This window comes from Apteryx mantelli, chromosome 21 (genome assembly GCF_036417845.1).
Source record: "Apteryx mantelli isolate bAptMan1 chromosome 21, bAptMan1.hap1, whole genome shotgun sequence".
In the NCBI taxonomy this organism is placed as follows: domain Eukaryota; kingdom Metazoa; phylum Chordata; class Aves; order Apterygiformes; family Apterygidae; genus Apteryx; species Apteryx mantelli.
Genome location: NC_089998.1, coordinates 2,174,371 through 2,189,879, shown reverse-complemented (window position 1 = coordinate 2,189,879; position 15,509 = coordinate 2,174,371). Strand labels below are relative to the sequence as shown.

At 37.7% G+C, this 15,509-nt stretch overlaps 1 protein-coding gene across 4 annotated transcripts in view; it reads left to right on the top strand.

Moving 5' to 3' along the window:
* Nucleotides 1-15,509, top strand: part of RABGAP1 (RAB GTPase activating protein 1) — a 76,523-nt gene that overhangs the window by 20,524 nt on the left and 40,490 nt on the right. For all 4 annotated transcript variants that reach the window (XM_067309324.1, XM_067309323.1, XM_067309326.1 and 1 more), the window contains exons 9-13: nucleotides 1,098-1,200; nucleotides 2,422-2,591; nucleotides 5,804-5,978; nucleotides 7,903-7,996; nucleotides 11,077-11,227. In XM_067309324.1, the coding sequence (XP_067165425.1) occupies nucleotides 1,098-1,200; nucleotides 2,422-2,591; nucleotides 5,804-5,978; nucleotides 7,903-7,996; nucleotides 11,077-11,227 (693 nt within the window). The remainder of the gene's footprint in view (nucleotides 1-1,097; nucleotides 1,201-2,421; nucleotides 2,592-5,803; nucleotides 5,979-7,902; nucleotides 7,997-11,076; nucleotides 11,228-15,509) is intronic.

Sequence of the window (15,509 nt, the reverse complement as noted above, 5' to 3'; positions counted from 1 at the left end):
ATACTTTTGCAGTTGTGAGTACGTGAAACGGTCCAATAGTACATGAATAATTTTGCTTTTCAGCAGGCTTTTTATTGCCCAGAAAATAAAGTTGGTTGGGAGATAGACACACTGAATACTGAGGATAAAACAAAATTTTGACTTGTTTCTCAGTAGCTGAGTAACACATATTTTGTATGCTGCATGAAGCTGGATCTCAACAAAAGCGTAGTCTGAGACCATGTTAAAAATGTGTCATAGTATGTCTGCAAAAAGGAACTAAGTTAGGATTGTGCAAAACCCCATAATTCTTGCATTTTAAATTTTTAATTTTTTTTAATCCTTGTTTTTACAACTTTGATATTTTAGAACAAAACATACTTTATAAAATAGTTACTTGGGATTAAATAAAACACAACTGGTTTATTAAAGTATCACAGTGAAGTAGGATGTATGTTAATGTAAAACATTTGCCAAGTTTACAAGTTCAGCAGCTTGTAAGGTGGTGTTCTGATATGATTTGTTTTCATGTATTAGAGGCAATGAACTACATCCCTTAAGTGCAGGATTAAAGCCTTGTGTGTTCAAATGCTTTACCATTCAGGCAGCTGCTGTTCAGAGACTACATGGTACAAAATGAGGCCAGAATGACTAGATTGTCTTGAATTTTCCAGAACAATTTTTTTAAAGTTTGAAAAGATCTTTTTGTTTTGTTTGTTTTTAAACAACAACAAAACCCCCAAACCTTTGCAGTTTGGAGTCCTGTCTTTCTAAGTACTTGACCGTGATCTCACCTAGGCTTGTGTGAGCTAAAAGTTGCTGTCAAATATCCATCTCCAAAATGAGCTATTGATCTTTCTTCAGGTCTTGCTAGATAGATGTTCATACTATGTACACATATAACAATTAGCATTAATTGGCCTTTTTATATTATCAGCTAGGAGATCAAAGATTGTATGGGAACTGTTATCCTCAGAGTTATCTCTGTTACAGGACAACATAACATAGACTGCAGATGTTTGCCCTTCTCTTGCCAGTGCAGTAGCTGTTTATGAGACTGAGACTCTTCATAATATACAGTTTGCTGTAATTTATTTATATTATTACCCTGTTCACAGGAGTCCATGGGTAAAAGTTCTGATGGGAAGTCATATGTGATCACTGGGAGCTGGAATCAAAAATCTCCACACTTCCAGTTTGTAAATGAAGAAACACCAAAAGGTATGAACTTTGCCAGATTTTATTCCTAGGCAGGGCAAGTGACTCACCTAGTGGGGATTGTGTCAATTCTCGCTTTTTAAGATGAATCCTGCAAAAAGACTTTTTTCACTTTTCTTTTAGTAGCATAAATGTAATAAATTCTATATTGTGGGCCTCTGAATTCAATTTGTTTGGCATATACTCTCAGAAACTAGGATACCAGATGTGATTTCAAAGTCAATCAAACAGAAGGCTAGGAAAGAAGTCCTGTATTTAGTAGTAGTAGCTTGTAAGAATAACTGTGTATCCCAGTAGGTTGTACAGACTGAGCACGGGGACAGGTCGCAGGGGCCTTGTCTTTCATTATAGCTTCTTAAGAATCCCATTGAGAACTGCACTGAATGGCTGCTGCAGGTTTCCTCTTGGCTTAGTTTCCATGGCCAATTCAGATTAAAAAAAAAAAAAAAAAAGCATTCTCTACCTATGAGAATGAAAGTAAAATATTCCAATGTGATCTTAAAATAACTGATGCTGCATTGCTCTCTTGAGTCCTGAAACAGAGCTGTCATTACTGCAGCTGAATGATCATCTTCTCAATCTGTTGCTGCACTTATGTACCAAAGGTTGGGGAGATTCATGGGAATTGACAGGGCAAAGGCAGCACTTCTAGGGCAGCTGACTTCTCCAAGTGCAATCTGCTGCTAGGTTGAATGCCATCCTACCTAAAGGACACAATTTCTCATTTACTGCTGGAAGGGATCTCATGGGTCACTGAGTCCAGTTGCCTCCCTTTGGGGCAGCACAGTGCATAATCCGTTTTTTAAATCTTATAACTGTGATGATCTTAAATGTTGTGTTTAATGTGGTGGAAATTAAATGTTGTTTTAATAACTTAACAAAAAGAATCAAGAAAACCAAGCAAAATGTAATTAGGCTGGATGGCAAAAGATCTGCACTGTGGAGTTGAGTATACAAATCAAATCCTTGATCGATGTTTAACGAAGATTTCTGATAAATTTCAGTGGGAATTTGAAAAAGCTCTCTCTACTATACAGTGCATAGTGATCTTATTTTCCAGTTCCATGTGCTTTGAAACTTCTGGGCTTTAAAGTGTTAAATTAGGCAAAAAGGGAATTCTGCAGAAAACTTGGTTTTGTTTTTTAATGTTACTAGGAAAAAGATTAGAGTATTTTGTTTGAGATCTTTTAATGCTAATAATATTGCTTTGTTTTTTCTCTCTAGATAAAGTACTGTTCATGACCACTGCTGTGGATTTGGTGATAACTGAGGTTCAGGAACCTGTTCGATTCATTCTGGAGACTAAAGTCAGAGTTTGCTCACCTAATGAGAGATTATTCTGGCCCTTCAGCAAACGTAGCTCTACGGAAAACTTTTTCCTAAAACTGAAACAGGTAACACTTTTGCTGGTTTGTTTTTTAATTTACAGTTGATTTGGTATTTGGCAAGGTTGGATTTCAGGTATAACAGAGGTTTGGTCGATTATGTTGTTTGGAGACTTGAGAAGTAGGCTTATGGCATAATGCTGAATAAATACACATGCATTGGAGATAAAGGTGAATTTTAGTTACTAGGGCCTGTCCTGAAACCTCTCTGTCCCTCTCTGGTCCTACTGAGACCAGCAGAATGAGTTGCATCCTTCTATTGCACCACAGGTGGGCGGCCTGACTTGCTCTAACATGAGGGTGTTCGGTGTACATGTATCATTCATGTTTCATTTTCCTCATCTTTCATTATGATGTTTTAGGAGGAGAAGTAGGTTAAAGTCCTGTTTTGAACGGAGGTGTGGGAACTCCAGGGGAATATTTGCACCTGTTCCTTTACCCTGAAGTTGACTGACTGGGAGAAGGTCAGAACTTCAGTGTAGTTGTTTCTCTCTGTGGTTGGTAAAGCCTTTACTAATGTGATTTTTTTTTTCTAAAATGGAACAGTATTTATCATCCCTCTTTGATTCAGGAGCAAAACATTGAGATCTAAAAATCTTTCATTATGGTAATTGTTGCTGATTGTCTAAACTTCTTATAAAGAACTGGCTGTCCTTGTTTCAAAACAAATTTTGATAGTTTTGATGAGATTGCAAAGTTATGTGGAGGTTTATGGATTTTTCAGGCGAACCTTGAAATAAACAGAACCAAGGATTCATCTGCGATCTGGGGCTATGCCAAGGATTGGTTGCAAAAGGGTTACATAGGGCGAATATGTAAAACTAAGGGTTAAGAACAAAACCCCCTTTGACGTAATTCTGGTGACATGCTATTTGGTATGATACTAAACAGACTTTATCATACAAATCCAACTGCTCTTTTATATGAGCAAACATCTGCCTGAAATTAGAGGGGGAAAAAAGACTTTTTTTAAGGACTGAATTCTAACAAAATTTTGAAATGCAAGACTGATGCAAATTTAATATTTAACCTACAAGCTTTCCCCTCCTACCTCCACCCCCCAGAAAGTTCATAATTTCAGAAAGGCAATTTCCCCCTTGTACATAGTTGGAAGCAGAGATTTCACGCATTCCCTAAATTTTTTCCCTTGGGGAAAAATATCCAACCAATCACAAAAAACCCTAGAACTTGTTAAAAATTTTACTGTTTTTCCAGCTTCCTTTTTTACCCTAACTTCTAAAAAGAAAAGGATTATTTCTGTCTAGGATATTCATAACAGTGCAAGGCAATAACTTATTCTCAAAATAAGCCTGGAAAGTTGAAGGTACAAATTACTAAGGAGATAATGTATTTGAAGCAGCTGCCATTCTCCTGCCTTAGAAATTATTGTTCTGAAGTGAACGTGCTGTTCAAAGGGATGGAAAAATACAAAAGCAAACAACAATGTGGATGTGTGTGTCTCCAGGTTTAATAATTCTGGGTAGAGCCCAAGAAAGCAAGATTAAAGTCTTTCTGATTTCTTGATACTTCTTACTTTTTAAAGAGAATTGGAATGAAATTGGAGGCTTTTCTGGGTTGTTTTTGCACTTGCATTAAGGTGCTAGTGAGTAGTGGCATTATTTCGTTGTGGTAACAAAGATGAAGTTCAGTGTGAATTCTTTTTTGCCTGTGTCCTATTTTTTTTATGTAAAACTCTAAAATCTGCTAAATAGCTGTGTAACTGTTTTGGACACAGTTATGAATAAACATTTTGGAAACTTTCCTTCAAAATACAAGGTGGAAAAATCTTCATGGATGAGATCAGTCTTTTTATTTAGAGTATTTTTGAGGTGGAGCATAGAGATGTTGAACAGTTAAGGCAGTTCAGCTATAAATATCTTACTACCTCCAACAGGCGCCTTTTCTGCTTGGTAGTTAAAGGAAGCTTATCTTACTTAGATAATTCTTATCTTTTGTCTTACTAAATTCACATGCATTGTGACTTGACTTAGCTAATTCTTTTTTTTTTCCACAGGCACTGTCAGGTTATCCAACTTCCAGTGTTTCCTAATGGAAGATTATCAAAATTCATAGTGGAAACAGCAAATAAAGTGTACTGCCTGATAAGCCTGGAAGGGAAACCTTTTTCTATAGAGGCATAGTTGAGCTATTAAAAATACAGCTGTGTAGAATTGGCTTATCTTACTTGGGCAGTGTTTCTTTTTTTGGAAATGGTGGAAACAGAGCTATTTTATTTTCTCAGATTACATTTAGTGATTTAGTCTTTTTAGTTTTGATGCATTCCCCTTGATATTGGATGCCCCAAAGGATAAAATTGAGCACAGGGAGTTTAGAGTATAATTATAAATGATATTTCCCTCTTCTCATCACCTTTTCTTTTCTACTCTGTTTTTCGTAATTTTGGGGGAAAAAAGTTCAGTTTGCCTGAAATGTATTAAAATTTTGGAACCACTTCACAAAGAAAAATCTTCCTTTTAAAGTAAATAATGAAATGGTTTGATGGAGTGGTTTCAATGGTAATCAGTGGTTTGATACCACTGAAAATTAAAGAGGAAACAAGGCCACATAATAGACCTTGGGACCCAACAATTCGTGTGCCTGTGTTCTTGTCAGCAATGTACACACAGACAGGACTTGGAAGCGTCATTAAAGACAATTGCTATAGTGGGAAAGTAAATATGAACGATTACTATAAGAACTTTCCTTTTGCCCCCACCAGTATCCCTGAAAAGTTCAAGAGAGAAAACAGACTTAATTTTAGAGGTTTTGCTTTTAATTTTCCACTGATCTTTAATTAAAGGCAGAGTTGCTTCATATTCAAGAACCTCTCTTAGATCTTTTGCAGGATAGGTGCATTCACAGCTTTGAAATCTATCCCATTCGTCTCCAGTCCATTTATAGTGGAAAAGATGAGCTTACCTGTGTATGGCAGACCTGCATGACTCTTCTGTCCTGTCTATAATATCTATCCACCTTCTGGATGGAATATTCTTACTGTTTCTTCTAGGATAGTAGTAATAGAAACTTTAAATCACAGAAACGCTTGCAGGCCTGAGCAATGCATTAAGGACGCTGCAAAGACTGAACATTATTCGTTGTAGAATGTGATGAAAACTGTTTGTCAGCTTTCCTCCTCCAAAAAGAGAAGGTAGAGCCTTACAAAGTAATCTGGATTTTCATACAGCTTTTCTCAATAAAATGAAACTTCTTTTATTTCCCAGATAAAGCAGAAGGACAGAAAGAATAACTCGGATACACTATATGAAGTTGTGTGTCTAGAAAGTGAATCAGAAAGGGAGAGAAGAAAAACTACAGCAAGCCCCTCTCTTCGTCTGCCTCAGTCTGGGTCACAGGGCTCAATGATTCCTTCTCCTCCTGAGGATGACGAAGAGGAAGGTAAGATGTGGATTGCATGTTTTGTATATTTTGAACGAAATGGAAGCCTTTTCCAGGGTAGTCAGTAAATAACATAGTTATGAAACATGCTGAATCCTTTCCAGTCAGAATCTGGCCTGCTGATGGGTTTTTTTTGTGCTTTGAGGCTGTGAGTATTCAATAACCAGCACCCCTGCATTCCTGGATCAGCCTCTCCCTCGTCTGACACTTCTGTGGTCTGTCTGCGCTTTGTTCAGCTCGGGCCTCAGGAAGCCTTGAGTATGATATATTTGGAACAATGTGAAAAGTAAAAACTGGGGATTTTTGTGTAATTTCTGCCCCTCCCTGAGCAGCTGTGAACAGATTTGAGGGTAAAAATGAGAAACTGATAATAGTTAGAAATGTATGCAAGCAGCATGTTTTTGTGAGAAGGAGAGCACAGACAACTGTAATACAAAAAGCTACACCAGGACCTGCTGAACTTGAAACTTAATGTATTTTCAATATCTTTTTTCTGCTTTTTAAAATTCTCTTAACCCAAGCTATGAAGTAATTTTGAGAATATATGTATCTGGCCTTATGACTTTGAGCTGAAATGATTTGAGTTTCTGCTTTTTGACTTTGCCACTGGCCTCAGATGTGACCTTGGGTGAATTGTTTCACTTCTGTGCCTTACTTTCCCCTTATTAAAAAAAAAAAGGGGGGGGAGGAGGAAAAAAGGAGGTGGTTTGAAATTTAACTCCTTTGCAAAGTGTTCTTCAACTGTAACCACTATGCTAACCACAGTGGTATTCTTTTCTAGACAAGGAACATGTGTATTTTATTTATAGTAGATACCACTTGCAACATTGCAAGTGGGTGCTCGCACTTTCAAAGTGAAAGTACAAAACAGTTAAACAGTTCAGATTGCAGCAAATGCTGTGATGCGATGACCCCTTGTTGTATTTCATAAAGGAAATAAAATCCTTTAGTCTTTTATTTGGACGATTGAGTTCAGGATGCTTAGGTTGTTGGCAGTTCCAGTAAGGTATTTTCTGCTTGCTGATTTAGAAAAATTGTTTTATCAGTGCTAGAGACGCAATGCAAACTTTCAGTGAAAGTGATGCAATGCTTTTATTTCAAGGTAACACCTGAGCTAGGTTTTCACTGGTAATATGCAGGTTACCAGCTAACACTTCATGGGCTCTTATGTGTCTGTGAGAACATGGCAAGTCTGCAGCTGCTCTGTGAAACCACATTGCTTTTACTGTGTTTTCAGCCTTTACAGTGTTTTGGGTTTTCAAATAAGGCAGGCTGTGCTCTTTGAGAATTTTTGTAGTCTTCCAAAAGCTTGAGGTAGAAACATAGAATTACTTACATTTGAAGGGACCTCTGGAGGTCTCTAATGCTGCATCCCACTCCAAGTAGATCCAGACAGATCAAGTTGTTCAGGGCCTTGCCCAGTTGCATTTTGACCGTCTCCAGTGATGAAGTTTCCACAGCCTCTCTCGGGCCCTGTTTCAGTGTTTGGTCTCTCTCATGGTAAATTTTTTTTCCTTATATTTAACCATAATTTCAAATGCTGCAGCTTGTCTTTTGCCTTTTCTCGCAACACTGCACACCTCCAAAAACAGTCTAATTCTGTCTTTTCTATACCCTTCCATTTAGTAATTGAAGATCTCCAGGAGCCTTCTCTTCTTAAGACTGAGCAAACCCATCTCTCTCAATTTATTTTCTTAACCTGCTGCATTATTGCTTTAGTTGTCTACCCTGTCTTGTTCTTGGTTGTCTTCTGAAGTACCTGGTGAGTTTTTAGTGCTTTGTTCAGCGCACAGGCAGTGCCTTCACAAATGATGAATTTCTTCTTGCCATACACTGATACAATTAGGAGAGTAATGTTTAAATTTGCAGAGGTAGGAAAATGGTTGCTGATTCCGTAGTTTCTCCTTTATTCTTCTCTTGGCAGACAATGATGAACCTCTCTTGAGTGGTTCTGGAGATGTTTCCAAAGAGTGTGCAGAAAAAATTCTTGAGACATGGGGAGAGTTGCTGTCCAAATGGTAAGTGGCGAAATTGGATTCTGAAAATCGCATTCTGAATATTCTCAGACTTTGCTCCTTCTGCTTGGAGCTGTCATTAATTCTGGAAGGCACTTGAGATGAAATTAGTATGGATTTAGTCCTCCTTGATCCCCCAGAATACCCCTTATTCTCTGGCTTCAGAATGTCCAATTTTTTCAGTAGGGTGTTTTAAGTATTTTCGCTTTTGAGTGTATGTTTAAAAAACATCTAGAAATTCACTTATGTTGCTTGTTGCTGATGGTTATCTCTTAAAACAATGGCATTACTTTTCTGTGTATTTTTTTTTTTTAAGGAAAATATAACCTCCTAAGTAGTATAAAGAAAATGCAGCTTTTCTTTTGTGTTTATTTTGCCTAGATCACTTCCATTCTACTTTGTAACTCCTATGGAGTTCACAGCCAATTTTTTCTACAGCTGTCATTTCTTAGTTACTGTAGCTTAAGAATATGGGAGATTTGTACTTGGATTGCAAAGATGCTTTTCTTCCCTTCAGCTAAAGGAAGATGGATCCAGAGCCTGCCAAGAAGGAAGTGCATGAGCTATTCTATTTTTTTCATAGAAAATGCCAGTATACTGAGAACAGTGTTTCTTGACAGTCAGGTTGCTAATGTAACACCCGTTCTTCCTTCCTGAAGGACCTTTTAGTCATCTTGCAGTCGCCTGAGCAGCTCTGAGAAGCTGATGCTGATTATTGCAAAAATCAGTGGTTCCCCCCTGCCCCCCCCCAAGGGTGACAGACAAGCCCAGCGTCAGCAGACTGAGCTCCTGTATGCTACATTTCGACTCTGGCTGTAGCTGTTGCCTTCTGCTTCCTAGTGTTGAAGAGCAGAGCAAAGAGTGTGCAGCAGTCAGAGGTCTGAATGGAAAATTAGCTCTAAGGAGCTGGACAACAGAGATTAGATTAAGCCACGCGCTTTAGATGAGGAAAAGTATTGAGGTGATGTCTTAGCCAGGATTCTCTTTAAATTAAGCTTATCACAATCAGGTATTAGTTTTGATTTTCTACAGTTATTTAATACTTTTTCAAATAAGTCCTTTTACTCCAGTTTGTTTTCTAGGAAAGTGGACATCAGCAATGACACATTTGTGAGAAAGAGAAGGCTGTGGTAAAATGATGTATAATCCTTTTTCCCTCCCTCCCCTAGACTTTTAGAAACATCTTTAACAGATCAGCTCTACACATCTGCTGCTATGAGAAAGTTTCTTTCAACTTGAATTTTTCTGTAACTCTTCCAACGGCTGAAAGATAATTCAGCCACCTGACTGTCATTGAAAATGCTTTGGCAGCTCTAAGAGGATATGGAGTGCTTCTGTGCTAATGCTGGCAACAACAACTTTAATATGTGTTAAAGGGCTTCCCTTCTTAACAAAAAAATGAGTATTTGCAAGTAATGATCCTTGAGCTTTTAACATAAGAGGATTGAAAATCATAAAAATCAGAGTTCAGGTAGTTTCATGCTAGGTTTTTAGAATCCTGTAATTAAATTTGTATAGCAATTAAATATGCATTGGTATTTTGTGATTTCTTAATAATATTTGGCTCATTTTATAAGTGGTGAGTCACATAATTTTCTCATTTCAAAATCAGTTTGGAAAAATCTAGTAGTCTGTGGCTTTTAATTTACAGCCTAACAGTTCATGGCCATATTCACTGGAATTACTGTTATTCTGATCTGAGGATAAGGCAAAGCAGTTTTATAGATCTTCACAAAGGGGTTGTATATTTATCTATAATAAGTATTTTATATAAATATTCATATATATTTATATACCTTATGATAAATACAATAAATGTGATACATATGTGAAATATACACAGATATAAGTATATAAATATAAATACACAGAGATAAAATGTGTAAATATTTCCTGTGGTTGGTTGGGTTTAGAGAATAGATTTTCTTCTAAATTAAAAGTGCTTGGAGCTCTTGCTGCAGTGAAGTTCAGTTATGCATCTGTTCTAATGGAGAAGATTCCGATATTTAAAATTTTGGGAGATAAGATTTAGAATTTCAAGAACACGCACACCTGAAACAAAGCAAAGGGGGCGATTATGGTATTAGCTCTTGTGAAATATATTCTGATTTGAATGTCCACCACAGCTAATCTACAGATTATTGTGTTGGACCATTGTAGACTGGAGGAAGGCAACGAGGAGTCTCAAACTGTGTAAAATTATCATCCACGTGTATCTTAGACTGTTAAGAAGCATTATTAAGCATCAGTTTATTGTTAAGAAGAGCATGCGATAAATATGACTAAAGTTCAGTTTTTACCTAGTTTTATCTATCAGTTCTCTTAATCATTTTATGTAGAAGTTTTCTTGTAGTCACTGTAGAAAAACTGTAATTATTTTGATTGAAAGCTTGTGTCTTCTGGGGTTTTAATGTATGAACCACGAAGGGACTGTCCAGCTTAACTTTCTGTAACTGTATAAATTGTATTTATTTTTTATAACTTAAGTTACTGCAATTTGTGAGCTATTACCAGTCTAACTAGAAAAAACTGTTTAGATAGGACTACCTTGTGTAATAGGGAAAGCTGTTTAAATGCATGGCTGTAGTTAGGAAAGAACGTGTGCTTTTTTGACAGCTGTGGTTGCTTGCCCTCCCTCCTTCCCTGCCAGTTACCTGCCTACTCTAGTGCAGATGGTCTAGAAAGCAATATATGCTTCTGTAAACTGATTCTCGTTTTTGGTATACTTTGAGATAAATATGTAACACTTTTTTAATTTTAAAGCTCAGAGAGAGATCTTTGGATCTTGCACAATGTGGTATCTGTCCTCCAATTCTAGTTTTAGCTGTAGACTTTTGAGCTGTTGAGTGTTTTATAACATATGTTTATATTCTATCTAGATTTAATAAGAATCAAGGAAATAGCTTGGAAAGTGCTTCTCCAAATCTGTCTCCTTCATAACTTGAACTTGACTGATGCTGGCAACACAAGAACTATTTTGAAATTCCTATCGTTATACATGTTTAACATTGCGCAAGAGTTGTTGCTTATGTATTCATGTATTTGTATTGGAATCATGGTAACATCCCTTCACCCCTGCCCAGGCACCTCAATCTGAGCGTGAGGCCAAAGACGTTGTCAGCGCTGGTGAGAAGTGGCGTCCCTGAGGCTCTAAGAGGAGAAGTGTGGCAGCTCCTGGCAGGGTGTCATAATAACGATCATCTGGTGGAGAAGTATCGAATTCTCATCACAAAGGTAGAAGAATGTAGCTTTACTTATTTATTTATTTTTCACATCTGAAGGAATGGAAATACAGAGACTTCCAAGTGTGTGTACTCTTGCTTAAAGGTTCAGGAATGCGTCTGAATATAATGAATCAACTAGCCATTATAATTCAATCCTCCCTCCAGCAAAAAAAATCAGCATGCGGTATTAGTTGTTGCATTATCTCTACTTAAAGAATGCTTTCTTTTTTTAGTATTCCTACTCACTCGGATTAATTCTGGGATAGGTTGTTGAAAATCAATGTTCTATTAATTGTTTCATCATCAACAGAGATTCAGGGGGCTTATTTCATTTGCTTGCTTGAATTTCCTGTATGAAAGCTGAATTTTGCCATGTTGTCTTAATGTTGATGCTAAAAATCCAAAGCTAGTTGATATTGCAGCTTCTTTTTTGACAGAAGAAACAGAGCACTTTAGACATTTTTGCTCTGGACAGCAGTTTTTTTTAACTTTGTCAATGCTGACCTCAGTAATATAGGAAAAGAAAATAAAAATCATATATGCAGTCATCTTTCAGTGTCACAAAATGAAATGTCTCTTCCCTCCCCAGAAATTCAATATGCTAAGTTTGGATTTGATCGTTGTCTGTGTAGACAAGTTGTGTTTTACTGCTTTCATCAACTGTGCAAGTCTATAAGGACTGTGTTAAAATGGCTAACGATGTAAGTTTAGTACAAGAATAACAACAGAAATTAATTGTTCACCAGTTAAAAGACAAAATGCCTGAATCAGCCTTTGTATATCTATGTTCTGATGGCATAGATTTGCAAGGAGCAATGAAAGACCTTGTTCTGAGGGGAAGAGGGCTTCTGAAATAAAACTCAGTTTTTGCTGGAATCATGTGGGAAGGATCCTACATGTTTCAAATGAATCATGTAAGATTAGCTAAAAACGTTCTGCCATAAATACTTTCACATACTCTTACTGAATGTAGTAGAAACTTGATCTGAATTCCTGATTATGGTTACATGCATAGTAGAAATCTAACTTTGATTTATGGTGCATAAATCATACAAATAATGTGGCGGTTGAATGCTCTGGCAAGGAGTGTTTCACAGTCACTCCTGTTGTGTTGTTCTAATTGCCCAGTGAGTAGCTGACCATGTCACTTGTTTCTCTGTTTCAATATTTTGGTATCGGAATGAAAGAAGTCATCTCTGTGGTGCATTGCTGACACGCGCTGCTGCTGTCTTTGTGATCTAAAAAGGAATCATGTAATTAATTTTTAAATCTGTGAAACTGTTCCACTCATTTGCAAGTGGCAGAAACAAAGGAAATAACTTGCCTCTAGTGTTTTGGAAGCACCTGTAAAGCCCCCAAAAAAGGGAGCTGGCTCATCAAGCATTGCGATGTGCAGCAAAAGGACTGGCTACCCAGCAATACCTGCAATGGTCATTCAGCCTTGGAAATTAGTTCAAAAATTAACTACTGTAAGAAAGTTAGCAGTGAATGACCATTTTTGGGCTCTGTTGCAGCTTACTACAATAACCTGCTTGAGCAAATGAAAACAAAGTCTGCTCTGATATTGAAGTGCCTTATTAGACCATCATTGTGGCTGTTTGCTTTGTTGCGACTTCTAAACTACATGAGTACGTAGAATGGACAGACAGGAATGGTGCTTTGAGAGTGAAAGTATCTGTTTAGTTGGTTCGCAATGCAGCCGTGTTTTCTTCAATCTACAGGCAGTGGGAGAAGCAGAAGATTTCAAAAAGGTATTAGGGGCTGTATGGAAGTGCTAAGGATGAGAATAGGCAAAGCATGCAAAATTAGTTTGGGAGGCTGATGAGAATACAAATTCAGGACCCAGGAAGATAACACTTGCAGACCCGTCATAAACTTGCTAAGTAAAGCTAACTCTAATAATGATGGACTGTACCTGGCCTTAATGTTTGGCTTTCATGCATTTAACAGATTATTGATAACTTTGGAGTTCTAATGTGCTTAGTTGTTTTTGATGTTCTGAGAATAGCAGCTCAGTTATATTCAATATGAAGCAAAGCACAGGAGTGAATGTGTCCAAAAAAAAATAAAAAAGAGGCTGTTCATCATGTGATGGCCAGATGCTTTAATATATATTGCCTTACCTGCCTCGTAATGCTCTGCCATGTTTTATATGTCACTTTTACAAATTCTGCTCTGGCAAGCATGCAAGTTATTTGCATTGAAATGCATTGAAAAATGGTATAACTGAGAATAACTACTTTGGCATGGAGCGGCAGCACGAGGAATTGATTTAAAACCTTTGCTCTTCAGTGCAAGCAGGAGATGCAGTAAGCCTGTTTGAGTACTCATGATCCATTGCCCCTTCTCTCTTAATGTTGACCTCTATTTCTGTAGCTGCATTTGATTTCTGTCAGGCTTTTCATGACCCTATGTGGCAGCACAGCCCCAAATTAATAAGGATCTGTGCTGACAGCTGCTTCAAAAGATCCTGGCCTCTTTTCAGTGACTTTTTTTTTTTTTTTTTTTTCCTTTTTCTGTTCTTGTGAGCAGGGTGGTGGATGCAGGCTCCCCAGTATTTCTTCTGCTGTTTGGTTGCTTTCCTGTTGAATTCTGGCACATACTGCCTGGGGAATATGTGGTTTCTGCTTTCTGTTGCAAGTTAAATGCAAGTTACGTAGTTGCTTGTTTACTGTTGTGTGGCTACTGAGCTGTTGAAAGTGAAGTGTCTTCCCTTGTGTTTTACTTGTGAAGGCTGCATCCCCTTCTGCTCTTGAATCCGACTTAGGCATAGGAAGGAGCTTTGAACCCGTGCCGCAAGGTGTGTTCGTTGCATCCTACAGTCATCGCAGCAGTGTTTATTCGTTATTTACTCTTTATGGCTTTGATAAGCGCTAGCTGGGTTTGTACACTGTGCTTTTGTCGTTGCAGTAGTGCCGAGGTTTCACCACTGTGGCACTTCCACAAACGACTTTTGAGAATTTGTGCACCATCTGTGTGCAGTAATGAAGCTTTTAGCAGCTCCAGATTGCCAGAGTCATGGTGGGGAGTGTGGACGAGAGCCAGCCCGCTGAATTAAGGTCACGTCCCTGCTGGGGACAGGAAGACAACTCTAGGTAGAAAGATCTAGACAATCCCAGTGAGAGGCATCTGTTCCGGAGAGGACTTTGGCAGTCGTGGTTATGGCTGATAATCTTCAGGCTTCCAGCCACTGAAGGTAGGAGGAGAGACGTGGGGAGACTCACTCCAGGCACTAATGGATACCTAATGAAAAAATACTTCATGCTTTTGACAGTCATAGTTGGATAGAGAATATTGTTGAATGGAAAACTTGTAAAGCTAACCACACAGGTTAAAAATAGCATGCTATAAAGCAAAATACACAATAGCCACTTTTCAGTCAAGGTTTTCAGAAAAGGACTAATATAAACTATCTCGCAGATCAGTGGTGCTCTTTTGAAGTATATCATAATACCACAAATTTGCGAACCTGGCATTTATAATATTGAGGGGAAAACAAAGGCTTTTGGGAGGGCGATACAGGTCTGTGTGGGAGGAAATAATGTCTAAAGGGAAGAAACATGAACTGCTGTACGAGATAAATACACTGTATTAAGAAAGATTTGACATGAGAGGGATGTCTTGTGGCACAAGCAAAAGAAACAGTGGCAGGAAGGGTGTCCTGGAATGCTACCCCAGGGTTACCATTTCTAACAGGAATTTTAAGCCTAATAAGAGACTAATTTTGTACAGTTTTTCTTAGTGCCTTACAGCAGGACTCTTGCTACTTACTTTCTCTTTTTCCTACTTCTTTGTTTCCATGAGCAGAGCATTGCAATACACAGAAGTTCTACCAAATGCACCCCTCAGTCTTTGTGCAAATGATACTAATTTTTACTGAAAAAATAGATTAAAATGTCGCTATCATTATTTGACTGAATGTATTGCTTCATCAATGGGATAAATGTAACAGTGCTTTAGCTGTGGGTGGTTAACATTTGTTTTCCACTTGTATCACAATCATATTTCCATGAGTGTATCTAAATTGAGAAGAATACATTTAATTTTCCGGAGTATCATGCGCCACAATTTTGTATGATCAGTTGAGATTACATACATCTGTGAATCATGGTATAAATCATATGCAGTAGCCTTGCTGTGTGCCTAAATCTATAGGTCCCTTGTTTGTTTAGTTTTGATCATGTGGCAATATGATTTCACTATCTTTTATAAGCAGTAGTTGTCTCGAACGGTCTCATTTTTAGCTTTGAATGATTTCTCAAATACCTTTTAGTAGTGTTAGATGAGATTGA